The 15763-nt window shown below is 33.0% G+C and overlaps 1 protein-coding gene across 1 annotated transcript; it reads left to right on the forward strand.

Annotated features, from left to right (window-relative positions):
• The first annotated feature begins 5314 nt into the window (after positions 1–5314).
• LOC143051651 (uncharacterized) lies at positions 5315–14450 on the forward strand. Its single transcript, XM_076224587.1, has 6 exons — positions 5315–5757; positions 11073–11174; positions 11532–11645; positions 12960–13070; positions 13455–13542; positions 14171–14450. The coding sequence occupies exons 1-6, from the start codon at positions 5400–5402 to the stop codon at positions 14274–14276; spliced, it is 879 nt and encodes a 292-aa protein (XP_076080702.1). The 5' UTR covers positions 5315–5399; the 3' UTR covers positions 14277–14450.
• Positions 14451–15763: the final 1313 nt, after the last annotated feature.

A 15763-nucleotide genomic window follows, 5' to 3' on the forward strand; every position in this document is an offset into this window, starting at 1 on the left:
CGTTGTTAAGCTGATAAACAACATCAGTACGCAGAATCTATACACCAAGACCATCGTATATTATTTGTGAAGTTGATACGGAATATTTATCAATAAGGACCTGGTACCTTACGATGAACTTTTTTAGAAAAAGGACGAGATTTTCTCTGACATACCCCTGGTTCATCAACTTTCTACTCAGACACTGATGACGTTTTACAAAGTCAAAGTGAAAGGTCATTCATCGAAGGTAATTACCTTTTTCTTTTTTCACTTGGTGCTCGTATGGATAGTAAAAAAGGTATTGTAATCGACTAGTAATGGATTGTTGAGACTTGATATATGTCTATACATTGTAGAAAATTGTAAATATATAAAAGACACGAAACAATTTTTTTTTTTTAATGAGGTCCAAAAAAGGGGGATCCATGCCCCAAATACCTGTGATAGTATCCACACAATAAGCACAAAACAATGGTAGAAAAACCACTAAAAATTTGATCGGACTACCCAACAAAAAATCAGCATAATTTTTATCCTACTTTAATTTTCAATAACCAATATATAGAAAGTGATTACGACAAAGCTAATTATTTTAACGATTATTCTGCGAAGAGTCCTTTGTTGATGATTCACATACTGTATTACCAATATTAGAAAATGATGAAATTAATAAAGTAGAGAACCTGGTTATAAGTGTGCAGGATGTTGAAGATGTGCTTGTGAATCTTGATATTTCTAAAGTACAGGGCCTGATTTAATCAGTCCAAGACTCCTGAGGTCGGCTGCAACTGTCTTGAAGTATCCATTTACAAAACTTTTTAATCGATCCCTCCTAACAGGAAGGTTTCCAGATGTGTGGAAACTAGCAAATGTTATACCTGTTTATAAGAACAAAGATGGCCCAGAACTTCTACTTAATTATAGACTTATATCTTTGCTGTCCAAAATTGGTAAGACAATGGAGAGATGCATTTTCAAATACCTTTTAATAACTTTATTATTACAAATTCTTTATTAACAAAATTCCAGTCTGGTTTTATCACTGGTGATCCGACAGTAAACCAACTGCTATTTTTTTTTTTTATTTTGGTAAAGCATTAGATGAAGGGGAAAAGGTCAGGGTATTCTTCTGCGACATTAGTCGAGTTTCGACCGAGTTTGGCATAAAGGCTTACTTTATAAGCTTTAAAATATCGTAATTAACATGATTAATGGTAACTTGTTACTTTGGTTTGAAAGCTGTTTAAACTCAAGAAGGCAACAGGTTGTCATTGGTGGAGAAACGTCCAAAAATGAACATGTCTCGGCTGGGGTACCCCAAGGTTCTATCTTGGGTCCTATTTTATTTCTCATTTATATTAATGACATAGTTAATGACATCGAATGTGATATACAACTTTTTGCTGATGACACCTCAATTTATATAGTGGTTGATAACGAATATGAAGCGGCAGAAAAGTTAAATAAAGATATTGAGAAAATACATAATTGGTCTATGCAATGGCTTGTCAATTTCAACCTAAACAAAACAGAAATAATGACCATTTCAAAAACGCACCATAAACCCCACCACCCGCCAGTGTAAATGAATAATAATATCATAAAAGAAGTTGAGTCGCACAAGCATTTAGGGGTTATTATTAATGATGATGGAAGCTGGAATAATCATGTAAAATGATTATTGATAAAGCTATTCCTAGATTAGCATTATTCCGAAAGTTTAAACTTAAAAGGGAAAATTTAGAAACTATTCATTTATCTTTCATACGCCCAGTCTTAGAAGATAACATCGAGACCGTTGCTGTACGATGAAACCGGTTGGGAAACTCTCCAGTCTCGGCGTGATAAACATAAGTTATTAAAATTTCATCAAATTGTCTTGATTATCTTTCTGTGTTAGTTCCAAATCAGATACTAGCTCTACACGACCACAGGACTAGGGGATTTTCAAATTTACTACTGTATTATGCAGAACAAGCTATTATCAAAAGTCATTTCTACATGTACCAGCCGTAATAAACCTTTGGAATAATATTCCAGACGACATTCGTCTAAATCAATCAAAACCGGGTTTTAAGACATATCTTTCTCAAAATATTAATAAAATACCTTTGTGTTTTCACTTAGGCTGTAGAAGAGAACAGATATGTTTAGCAAGACTAAGACTCCAGAGTAGTGTTCTAAGGGACCAGCTATTTAAAAAAAATCTAATCGAGAACGCACTGTGTTCCTGTGGTCGAGTAGAAACTACCTCTCATTATTTCCTCAAGTGTTTAAAATATAATGAAATTCGAAGGGATACTATCGGGACGATCTCTTGTTCTAATCTTAAGATTATCTTATATAGGGACAGTTTAAAAGTTGAAGAGGACAATATGCAAATATTTCATAAAGTCTCTGAATACATAAATAAATCAAAACGTATTGAAAGTTAATCTAGTATATGTACATATATATGTTTATATAATTTAATATATATAATATGATGTAAAATGGAGTGGATTGCCCGGCGTAAATGACTATAATGGGACGTTTGTGTTGGTTCCAGTGACTGTCTATCAGAAAAGTAAATAAGAGTTGACTGTTTCGTTTTTTTCATTTTTTTTGGTTTCCACATTTTTACTTTTTTTTTATTTTATTTTATTTGTAGTATATATATATATATATATATATATATATATATATTTTTTGGTGTGTTTGTGTATTTATTCAATTTGTAATAATTATGCTACCATAAACTGAAGATACTGTTGGCACGTGATATTGTTTGTTTAATAGATGTTTTTTTTTTTTAAGGAGACGGATTTATAAAAGTTTTTCCAAACTTGTTTCCGAATCCCGTATTTGAACTTTATGTAACATAGGAATATATATCTTGTAATTTTTCATTAGTAAATACTGTTATTAACTAATTTCAAAATATCCAGTAAACCAATACTGTCCTTTCACGTTTAGTAAACAGGCATCATGGGACACAATGATAAATAACACGAATTCATTTGGATGAAAACAACACGACAAAAATATACTCGGCAGCACATTGCAGGAATGAAGCAAACTGAAAAAAATGCACTTTAAGAAATACTAGTAAAGCATAGTTATTAACCGAAGTCTAAATTTACAATTAAGGTAAAAAAAGCATTAACTGTTATCTATACGCCGTTGTATGATTTCTGACCTGGTCTTACAAATGTTGAACGAGTGACCGAACAATTTATTCACGATTTGGCCCGAGAACACAGTTTTTTCAAAGAGCATTTCTTTTAGACAATAAATTCAAATTTAAAAAATCGTACCTGCTTTATCTGATATTTAAAAATGTACAGTGTATTGTACTACTATTTGGACAAATAATATCAAAATAATAGAAAAGTCCACTAGCTGAACTTCTAAATACGGACATTTCTGTGTTTTTGTAGTCCTAAATTCAGTTTGAAAGTTTCAGACGTACTATTTTTTTCTCACTTTTTCAACATTACCAGATCACTACTTAACATAAAAGATCAGCACCCATTTTTTCAAATTTAAATAAACTCATCACAGATACCAGGACTAAATTTTATATATACGCCAGACGCGCTTTTCGTCTACAAAAGACTCATCAGTGACGCTCGAATCCAAAAAAGTTTTTTTTTTTTTAAAAAAGCCAAATAAAGTACGAAGTTATTTGATCCCCTTACTTGATACTTCATAAATGAAATAATTGCGCAAATTGATCCTTCTTCTTCTTGTCTCCGTATAAGCATCTTTTATAAGAGTCACCACCATGAGTTATGGCGTATAAAGGAAGCATTTGGAGCCTGTATCGGTACAGATTAATGTGAGCATTTGCCTACCCAATTCCCCAGCCAGGCCGTGACGGGTCTTATTACCAGAAAGTTCACCTTCCCTAAACATATTAAAATATAACAAAATAAAACATACCAACTCACACACTCACCTGATTCGCTCAGTCCTCAAAGAATAAAAGAAGTATTTTTTCTATGTATCAAGTAACCTTTTTTAAATATCTGTGTTTTAAATGGGAAAGGGTCACCCCGGATGCCCACAAATGCCTTGGCAAAATACGTCTAAGGTTATAACGAGGAATCGGTAAGGGCAAAATATATCAAAACCGACACTACCAAATGCCCTGCTGTATCAATGGTAGAGGAAAGCCGAAAATCCTACTGAAAATGATTTCGGAAAGAAACTACCGATCCATTAGAAGAACAGTAAGAATTGTCAGACTTCAAATGATAGGTCTGATAGTTTCCAATGGAAACTACTAATGGATCTCATATGGGCAGAACACATGTCTCAAACATACCTGAAAATATCTGCAGAGGTTTTCCTCAACAAGAAAATAATGACCGAAATTGAAAGTATATAATCTATGGATGATAAAATGCATCCAAGAAAACAATTAAGAAGACTAATTTGGATGATGTTGATGGATTCCCTCTGCAAAAATTTCACGTCCGTTCTCATCGACATCCAAGGACACAGTTATCGTCATTAGGTTTTCGTTATCTACGAATACAGTGTAAACTGTGTATAACGTGCATTTTTTTTAATATACTTTCCCAATTTATTTCTTGATATTTCATACATGAAAAATCTTAATTAAGACTTAAGGTAAGTCCTTATTAGATTATTTTGTCTGTATAATTATACGTACCATGTGGTATTAAAATATTATCATAACTTGATAGACATTAACAATATCAGTCTAGCCATTATTGATAACGACTACTTTTGACAGAGCGCGCTCGTTCGTACAGAAGTTGGTTTCTTATATATTTATTAGGACGGTGAAATATCCGGAGTTGTTATTACCAATCATTTTAACAGCGTCAATATGGTTTTAAAATACGAATTTCTAGTTATTCATTAACTTAAATACTATTAACTGTTCTCCTAGACCGCAAACTAACTTTTCCAAATAGATTCTCTTGCTTTCACTTTTTTTTGACAACATGGATGGCAACATTAAAGATAAATAAATTTATGGGTGACCTATAGCATCGCACTTGTACCTTATATAAAAGAAAACAATCATACATCAGTATAACGACATTGAGAAGTAACACTGCAATTCTAACTTTTTAAATGAGATTATCGTATTCAAATACAGTCTACTTTCTAATGATTTATGTAAGGGATTAAAACAACGAGTTCCTATTGAACACGAGAAACTTTTATTTAAGATTAATGGTAACAGTACACCATATAGAGAAGTGACATGCATATATTTGTTACCGTGTATATGACGTTAGTATTATGTAAACGAATTAGAAATCATTACGTTCAGCTCAATGATTCGTATACAACCGTTAAAAGGGTAAATGAATATCAAAATCTTCTTTACAATCGGACACGTTCGTTGCAATCCAGTTGTTATCTAAAATCAGCTCATCTCAAAGTAAAAGAACACAATGAAAAACGCAACTGGGATTTTTGCTGTCATCTATATATCCTATATTTTAGTATTAGATGTGTGTGATGCATGTGGATTTAATAGTTATTGTACAGTGGAAGAATGGGCTCCATGGAGTTCATGTAATGCTTCATGTGGGAGAGGAGTACAAGAGAGGCAGAAGAGGATTTGCTGTGATACTTCCTTATATCACTCACTGAACGGGTGTTTAAACGGTTGTAACATTCCAATCAGTTGGTGGGACGCAAATGGAATAGAACACAAAACATGTGGAAAATGTCAGAGAGGAGGAACATTTGATATAACACAAACTAGTTGTATCTGTCCTTCTGGCTATGGCGGATCATGTTGTGATAGTAAGCTATAACATATTGCATAGAAATTTTGCAACATTTAATGTAAATTTCGCCGATTAAATTAAAAAGTATATTCAAAGTATTTGAATGTTTCACTATATGAATGAATACTTATACACAATTTTTAAAGAAATTGAAAAATTGTTTGAAAAATTGTTTGAAAACAAAATTAGGAACATGATTACAATCGTATCAGGTGCTGATATAGAACATTTTATCTTGTGATGATCTTGTACTGTGATGATTTTGTACACGATCATTCCAGCAAACAGACTCAAGAGATAAAAGTTTAAGCATCAGATTCTTAACATTGTCAAAAAAGTAAGATGTTTATGTAGAAAGTAACTAAAAAAATGCCGAAATCAGATGATAATTCAAGACAGAAAGTCAAAATTCAAATAAAATGTTTGAAGTGTACCTTTCATAATTATTTACACCACTGGGTCGATGCCACTGCTGGTGGACGTTTCGTCCCCGACGGTATCACCAGTATAGTAGTCAGCACTTCGCTAGTGACATGAATATCAATAATATTGGGACGAAGTCCCCTATTACAGTAGAAAAATCATTGTACTGATGAACTCAAAATCGTTCAAACTTTTTTTTGTCGCTTTTTTTAACCCTTACAGTGACACAGCGATTATTTGTTTTGCCACGGCAAATTTAGCTATTCAAATTGCAACTGTACCGCTTATTACGTCGACAATAAGGGAACGTCACATAGAGGGGAACAGATGGAGGTGTGAAGGATATAGGGTTTTCAACTTTTTGATCTCAATTGCAGCTGACAAAACCAGAAAGCCTACGGATTTTGAGGGTTCAAAAGTGATTCGAAGTGCTAAATTAGGAATCGTATGTATTCAAATTCAAATCATTTTATAAAAGTGAATCTGTTAAACGTGAATATTTATTATGCTTGTCTCTTCGAAATATATCCGGTTGTTTTTTGTATATTTCTGGATAATTTTTAATGTATATTGATTTTATCCGAGAATCATATTAAATATTCAATTCTCTATGACTAGCTATTGAGGTCAGTCTAAAAATAAATGAAATATATATGTATAAAAACACGAATAACTATTATGTATTTTTATTCTTCACAAACATGTCGATGAAAGCACATGACTGAATACCTTTGTTGCATCTGGCACATTTAGTACTTACCCTACGGCGTTGTTAAAGTGAGAGCAGACTATACAATTCATCTGTTTCCCTCTTGCCAGTTTCTCCTTCCTCTGCGGTCAGTTGGCGGCTTGCACATTTCTGTCTCTATGTTGTCGGTTTTCATACGGGGGAAAATGTTAATGGCAAGTCTTTTTTACATTGTTTTCGTTTTTCGTCATATATCCCACTCATCATGTCTTTCCAGTCAACTCCACCCATGCATTTGCTGTAAACGGTAGATACAACTGGCTTATGTCCGTGTGCTGCTGTTGATGCTTTTACGGCGGATGTGACAAAGCGAACTGTTTTGCGATTTTTGCCTTTCTTTATAGGCAACGCACATAATTTCTCTTTGGCGAATGAATAGAGACTCGTTCTCCCGCAGCTGAGGGTTCCGGAGTGACTGTGTCATTTGTCGGTTAGTACGGAGGGTTCCCGTAAAGTAGGTTCTAAGCGTTTTTAGGTGTCGAACAAGCGGAATAGAAGTAAAGAAATTATCACAGAAGACGTGGTAATTATTGTTAAATAGATCGGCTTCTGTCATTATTTTTGTTACTATATGACTGCCTAAGGTATCATTAGCCGGTATGGGGTCATAACGCTTTCCACAGTAAAGTCAAAAATGGATTATATATCCTGAGGTGGCTTCCACACGCATCCATAACTTAATGCCAAATTTTTGGGCTTTCGTCGGTATGTACTGCGTCATAACAGTTCTGGTCTTTGTACCAACAAGAGACCCATTAATAGACAGTTCTCTGTAAGGCGTATAACATCTCTTGAATTGCATGTTTGCGTGATCAACAATGGGTTTAAACCACGCATCGGGATTATAGTGATTGGATTTTTTTTTTATTTCGGATGCACTGAGTTGATTTTTGATTGCCGTGATTGATTGACCAAGCAAAATTGAAATAAATAATTTCCGAATTGCAAACTGTTACAAATTTGAACGTACATGGTTAATGAAGAACGCATTGAACATGATCCTACATGCTAAACCAGTTCAACGGATCGCGCCATGTTGTAATTTCTCGATTTTCTTCATTTATTTTGCCGCGAGTTTGATATGGCAATTTTAAAATATTTGATTGCATAATACGGTACAAAAATGTGTTGGACGTCTGATAATCTTGAGAATGTAAAAATTAAGCAACTTTTTTTTTATTTCTTAAAAGTGTCAGATATGTTGACGTTTGTACATGAAGTTACCTGTTTTTTTCTTTAACTATTTTCTTCAGAAGACTGATACTAAACATCAAGTAGAAATAGGTTGCAGGCTCGGAATTTCGTCTAGGCATGTTTTTTGTTCCTGGATTAGTCCTTATTTGGTCTAGGTCTTCGTCTGGCTCTGGTGGATAGACTCAAAACAAAGCGTTAGCTTTTTTTTTTTTTTTTTTTGGTACTGTCAACAGTTATGACGTCATATATTGTATCATAACGTCATAATCAGATGATGGCAATAGTGGCTAGTCTTGTCAATTGATGCAATCCAAAAACCATAAAATTCGTGCATTGTAATAAAATTAACGGTCCCAATTTTCTTGCACCAGATGCGCATTTCGACAAAACATGTCTCTTCAGTGATGCTCGTGGCCAAAATATCTGAAATCCAAAGCTTATATAAAAGATGAAGAGCTATAATCCAAAAGGTCCAAAAAGTATAGCCAAATCCGTGAAAGGAATCAGAGCTTTGCATGAGGGAGATACATTCCTTCATTTATAATAATTTCTATCATTTTGTAACAGCAAATTTTAATAACAAAATCCGTATTTTCATGCCAGAATCGATGTACTGGCTATTGGGTTGGTGATACCCTCGGGGACTAATAGTCCACCAGCAGAGGCATCGACCGAGTGGTAGTAATAAAATTAACCGCACAAATTTTCTTGCACCAGATGCGCATTTCGACAATACATGTCTCTTCAGTGATGCTCGAAGCCAAAATATTTGAAATCCAAAGCTTATATAAAAGATGAAGAGCTATAATCCAAAAGGTCCAAAAAGTATAGCCAAATCCGTGCTTTGCATGAGGGAGATACATTCCTTCATTTATAATAATTTCTATCATTTTGTAACAGAAAAATCCGTATTTTCATGCCAGAACCGAAGTACTGGCTACTGGGCTGGTGGTACCATCGGGGTAATTGTATATGTATCCCCTGTAGAGCCTCTTTTTATGCCTTTCCTTAACTGTGACGTTGCGTGTATTGTTACCGAACAGGCGAAATAATCAACCGTTGCCAAGCCTAAAAAAGACCGTTTGGCATTTGAAAGGAGTACAGAAAGCCTAAATATAGGCTCTGTGGCATAGTAAGGGTTCATTCCCGCATTCACGCAGAACGCAAGAAATCTACTTCCTTCTTCCGGTCTCATTGTCGTGAGACTTTGAGTAGTCTAGTAAAATATAGGAACTCAAGGAACCCAATACCAATATTTCATTTTTGATAACTCTTTGTCTTTGATATGAATTACGTTACCTGATGCATTGCGTTTCTTTGTTTACATTGAACATAACGTCATAACTTAAATAACGTCACAGGTAAAATATCTAACAACAGAACCAAAATCGGAAACGTTACGGTATTTCCGTTTCATTTTTTGACAAATATTTAAGTTATAAAAAAAATAATTCATACTGACTTCTCCTCATTCACAGGTACCGCCTGCCTCATATTATGGTCTTTTTATAAATTTACTGTTGGCAAAATTATGAATTACTTGTAATACTCAGTGTCTGTAATCATTTCGATGATTTTTTGACTTTCCTGGTTGATAAGTGTTGCTGGTGGTCCTCCACCAGTTTTATGGGTGTGTTTCTGAACATTGTGATATGTCGTTTTGGCATTTGACTGCATGTTTTGCCATTTAACGTTCACTTCTGCCACCGTCCTACCATATAACCCCAGTGCGTTTATCTGTACCTTGATTTTTTTCCAAACCACAAATTTTTGCTTTATTTGTTAAACTGTTGGAAAGTTTGCTCCTTATAGTAAATAAATTTGTCTCCACTAACTGTCTATGCAATGAAATCTCCGATGAATCCCAGTTTAAGCGTCTTTTCTTTTTTTCAGCCTCCATAATTTAGATGACGTCGTGAAAAAATCCGGGAAATCGTGATGACGTCGTGAAAATGCAGAAAATCACGAAAATTTGCGTGCTTCATGACGTTACAATAAATTTTAGGATTGATGAAGGACTTAATTGACTATTAAACCTTTAATAGTCACTTAATAGTCTATTAGTTAATAGAAGCCTTAATAGTGATTCGTGCTATGCTATTAACTCACTCTATTAACTAATAGTCAATTAGATATTTAATAGTCTATAAGGAGTTAATAGTCTATAAACTTACTAGACGATTGTGCAACCCAGTCCAGGATTTTATCTTCCCAGGCATAGATTACTTAAGTACTTGGTAGAACTTTTGTAATTTTTTGGCGTTTTAACAATTTTGATCTGAGCGTCACTGTTGAGTCTTACGAAGACGAAACGTGCGTCTGGCGTATCAAATTATAAGCCTGGTACCTTTGATAACTATTTACACACCTTTCTCATTAATCCGTAGAAATCTGGAATCAGTTTTTTAACAGTTGATAATATGTAAAAGTAATTTATGCTAAACCTAAACCAATCCTCGTTAATCTTTATAAGTAATGTCTTGTAATGTAAAACCCTGGTAGTTTAACAGTAGTATCAAAGTAAAATAAATATTATGTTGATATAAGATATATAAGAGAAGTTTGAATAAGTCAAGTCTGTTAGGACACAAAACCAATTAGCAGATGTATATGGCGATCGTACAATTCATGAACCGTTCTCAGTGAATGTTTGAAATAAAACTGCGAAAGTAAATCGTATCTTCTATTTCTGAAATCTCCATACAGAATTATGGTGATGTCGTAAATGGTGATTTTTGTAACTCCCTTAATCTATGAAAGATCGATCGAGTATATCTTCCTACTTAAGTATCATAAAACGTTAAAATATATGCAATCTGTAACTTCGATTTCAAATTCTCTTGCATACATGTATGTGTGACCTTTGTGCCCTTTCAAATCAAACTTATTCATATAAAAAATAACCAACAATTCGAATGTGGATAAATAATGATATGACACATTAATCTACTTTGATTATTTTGTAGTGCGAACAACACTACCTACAACCATAAAAACAACAACACCAACCACAGTACCAACGACGACAAAGACAACCACAATACCTTCAACATCAAAAACAACAAAGAGTATAAACCTACCACAATATTAGTTACAACCAAGAATAGTAGTTTTACTTAATATATAAGACCCATATAACAAATATAGTATCTAAGTCAATATGTAGATTTGTTTTAATTAATCAATGTAATGGTTTACGAATTAAACGTAGTTATAGAACTAATTAGAGTTTGAAAATTTGTCATTATTTACTTAGTTCTCAATTTTCCTGTCATTTCAATAAACTAGATATTGATAGAAATAATATAATTAATTGCTCTGTTAAACGTGTATATAAATTATAATTCTTTGAAATAAATTTCTATTTGAAATAAGTCTATTGTATGAAATATATGTGTTCATGTCATTTATGTATTTTGTTGAAGACATGATCACAAGTTGTACAGGAAATCCTTGTCAACAAGGAACATGTATACCAATGAATAATCAGTATTTCTGTCTGTGCTCTCCTGGATATGAGGGACATGATTGTGACAAAGGTAAAGGGGAATTTTAAAAATTAAAAGCATCATCCCGTTTAAATGTTATATACTTTAAGTACTAATGATTGTATATAGATATTAGATGTGGTATGAGTGCAATATATAGAAATAAGAATATGTATACCTTATATAGAAATGAGATGATGTGGTATATATGTCGTTGAGATAACTCTCTACCACAGACTAAATGGCAAAGAAGTTAACATCTATAGGTCACCGTATGGCCTTCAACAATGAACAATACCCATACCGCATAGTCAGCTACAAATTTGTGATAGCAGATCATTCCATAACCTTATGTCAATTGAAAAATATAAGAACACAAACACCACTTTGATAGCTACCTTTTTTCAGCACGGAAACACCTGCTTTTTACTGATAACAATTTTTATGAGTATCATCATCTGATTAAGGATATTGTTATAACGTTTAAAACAGCAGTTACACTTATGATATCATGTGTATGCTAGACTTTAATATTTGAAAGCACTGATTTATATTAGCAAATGTTATATGGCAATAGGAAACAATGTCATGTTCGCGCTGTAGTGTTGTTCTTGTCACCTTCAAATCAGAGTCAATCTAGTAACTTGTAAGTAAGTTGTATAATTTAACCACACACATTTAGCCTGAAAATGCATTGGTATACAATACCATGTTTCCAAGTTCAGTAAACTATAATAATAAATGATTTTGAAAATTTTCCTCGTAATGAACATGTATATATAAAGAAGTGCAACACTTTTATAAGATGTCTTTAAAAGAGGGCGAAAGATATCAGAGGAACAGTCAAACTCATAAATCGAAAATAAACTGACAACGCCATGGCTAAAACTGAAAAGAAAAACAGACAAATAATAGAACACAATACACAACATAGAAAACTAAAGATTGAGCAACACGAACCCCACAAAAAAACTAGGGCTGATATTAGGTGCTCCGGAAGGGTAAGCAGATCCTGCTCCACATGTGGCACCCGTTGTGTTGTTTAAATGTAGACAAAACGTGCATTCGTCATATCAAATTATCAGCCTGGTACCTTTGATAACTATGTAACTAATAACTTTACATTGAAACTGAACGAACGGACGGACACACATTTAACAAAAAAACATAGTGTCCTTTCTATCGTTAGCACTGAAGGTGCATAAAAAGACCAACATACAGAAACAATACATCCAGAAAAAGAAACATTTATATAAATTGGATAATAAACGCAAACTTAAAACTACCGATTAGAAGATTAAGACACTAACAGTAATGTGACCGTTATGAAGAATAAAACATGTTTCTACTATGTTTTATTTACAGATATTGATGATTGTGCTAACACACCATGTCAGTACGGAACATGTAAAGATATGGTTGATGATTTTAATTGTGAATGTGTTTTTTTCGTGAAAGGCAAAATGTGCAGCAAATGTAAGTTTGAAAATGCTTAACTAATTAATTGGAAACATATGATAGATAGCACTAGGCAAAACATATGAGGTAATACAAATACCACGGCAAATATAAATCTAGAAAATGGCCGAAAACGTTAATGAACAGACAACATTATTTATGTCTTTCTATTACTGAGGTTCACGCAGTCACATTAAAACCAGGAATGTACAATGTATATACGTATAAGTGTTGCATATTCATTTTTATTTACGTACTCTGCTGTATTAATAAACAAACTACATCTGACCGAAATTATTTTCTGAATTAAATACAGCCATTAGACGTTAAATAAAACCAGACAAGCCAAACATCAACTATTTCCGACTGTTTAGTGACAATTTGACTAATATTTAATTTCAGTTACATCATGGGCAATTGCTTTTATTTCACTAGCATCACTAGCTCTACTTTTTGCGTTCTGTTGCTGTTACCGATGCATTTTTGGGACGTATGTATATGGTATCAGATAGTCAAGAAATTTGTAAAATGAATCCTAATTATCTAGATCCTTTAAAATCAAGAACACATGTTTTCTTGTGGAGTGAAAATGTGGACAGCAAAACAATAACGAAAATTCATTTTTAAACATGGTAAAATGTCGCATGAAAAAGAATATAATCACACGTGAGGATTGTCACGTTATATGCCATCATATGTCAATAGTTTGTCCTTCTTATATTGCAATTTTTATCATTCAGTCCGTTTTGATAAAAACAGTTCTTCTGAAAAGACTTATTCATCGCGAATTTGTAGAATTTTTTTTTAACTAACTACGAGAATTCAACATAACGTTAAATACAGTATTTTCAGTCTAAATCTCATCTATTTCTTGATCCTGTCGTGACCTCTAGTACTTCACGTACATATATTCGAACAGAATAATGTATGCAAGCAGAAGCATAGTAGGAGTTTACTTCCTGTCAATTGACACATACAGTTCATATATGTATCATAGCATTTCTTAGTTCCAAAATTGCGAATAAACATTAACAATAAATTTCGTTTAAATTGTAAAAAATGACATTCGTATGTTTTTCAAAAGATTAAAATTAATTTTGAAATAATTATGCTTTTAGCGATGACGAAAAAAAGAAAGTAGAACCACTGAGAAAAAAGTCAGTACAATACCAAGCAGAAAGACCACCACCAATAGAAAGACCACCACGTTATAATGATTGGTAGAAATGACTGTATCTGACAATTTATTTCATGGATAAATTGCATTGTGATGATTAAACATGTTATCGTATTACATATTTACTTGATTTACCATTTCTTCTATAATAAATTTCTGACAATGGAAGTAAACAAATTTTATTTTTTTGAATGTTTCAAAATAAAACTACAATTACCTTATCTTGTGCCAACTTTATATAATGATATATATAAATGAGATTAAGTTATTCATATTACGGATAGTCACTGAAATGTACTTATATAAAGTTGAAAAGACAGAAAAATAGGCATTCACAGAATTTACGTAAGATCTACATTTCAAATGATGATTAAAAAAAAGAGAAGAGACAGAGAAAGCCACCAAAATCCATAAGTCAAAAAAAAGTCAACACTATGACAAAAAGAAACACGCTTATCTATAAAACACTACAGCAAATAGAGGATGACGAAGGGACAGTGTTTTACTACAGGCGAAACTTATATACCCGTGGTTATTTGTTTGTACTACCCATTGGTGTAGATGGCAAAGATGTGTTATTATCTGTCAGATTTACTACCTTTTTCACAGGCAATCTGATTAATATCTTTATCAACAAAGTCTATATTAACATAAGTTGCTCTTTGAATAACACCCATATCAATATTACATATATAAACACACAATATGTGACAGAAAAGCAGTTAGAAGGTGTTGTGATTACAAATTAAAACCATTTAAACATATCAGTTCTAAGCTCCAAAGATCTAAAACTAAAGGTGTAGGTCCGGTAAGGGTCGATTTTGGCCTCAGATTTCAGGTTTATCTGACGAAAAATTTTGGACACTTTTGAAACACTTGAGTGACTATTTCAGTTTATTCAATTAGTTGATGTAAAAGATTTTAACCGATTTAGTAATTAAAAACGCTCCGATTCAAGCTTAAATATGAAAAATATATCAAATATGCAAAAAAATGTCACTTTTCCGTTGGTTTTTGTCAAAAATGAAAGTGGTCGCATCCGTGTTCATCTTCAGCCTTTATATATATTATGTACTATCATCAAATACAACTTACATTTCAATATGAAGAATGAACATAAATGCGGCAACCGTTTAAAATGTTACTAAATTGCTAGAATTGTGAAGGTTTCAGTAAAAAGTAAAATCACAAAAATACTGAACTCAGAGGAAAATCAATTCGGAAAGTCTATAATCACATGGCAAAATCAAATAACAAAGCGCATCAAAAACGAATGGACAAGAACTGTCATATTCCTGACTTGGTACAGGCATTTTCAAATGTAGAAAATGGTGGATTGAACCTGGTTTTATAGCTAGCTAAACCTCTCACTTGTATGACAGTCGCATCAAATTCCATTATATTGTCACCGATGCGTGAACAAAATAAACAGACACAATAGGTAAAAAGGTACAAAAAAATAGGGGTACAGCAGTCAACATTGTGTTATCATCTAAATCACTATAAAAACAACAAATGTAACGAAGAAGCACAA

The sequence above is a fragment of the Mytilus galloprovincialis genome, chromosome 1, assembly GCF_965363235.1.
Source record: "Mytilus galloprovincialis chromosome 1, xbMytGall1.hap1.1, whole genome shotgun sequence".
Lineage (NCBI taxonomy): Eukaryota > Metazoa > Mollusca > Bivalvia > Mytilida > Mytilidae > Mytilus > Mytilus galloprovincialis.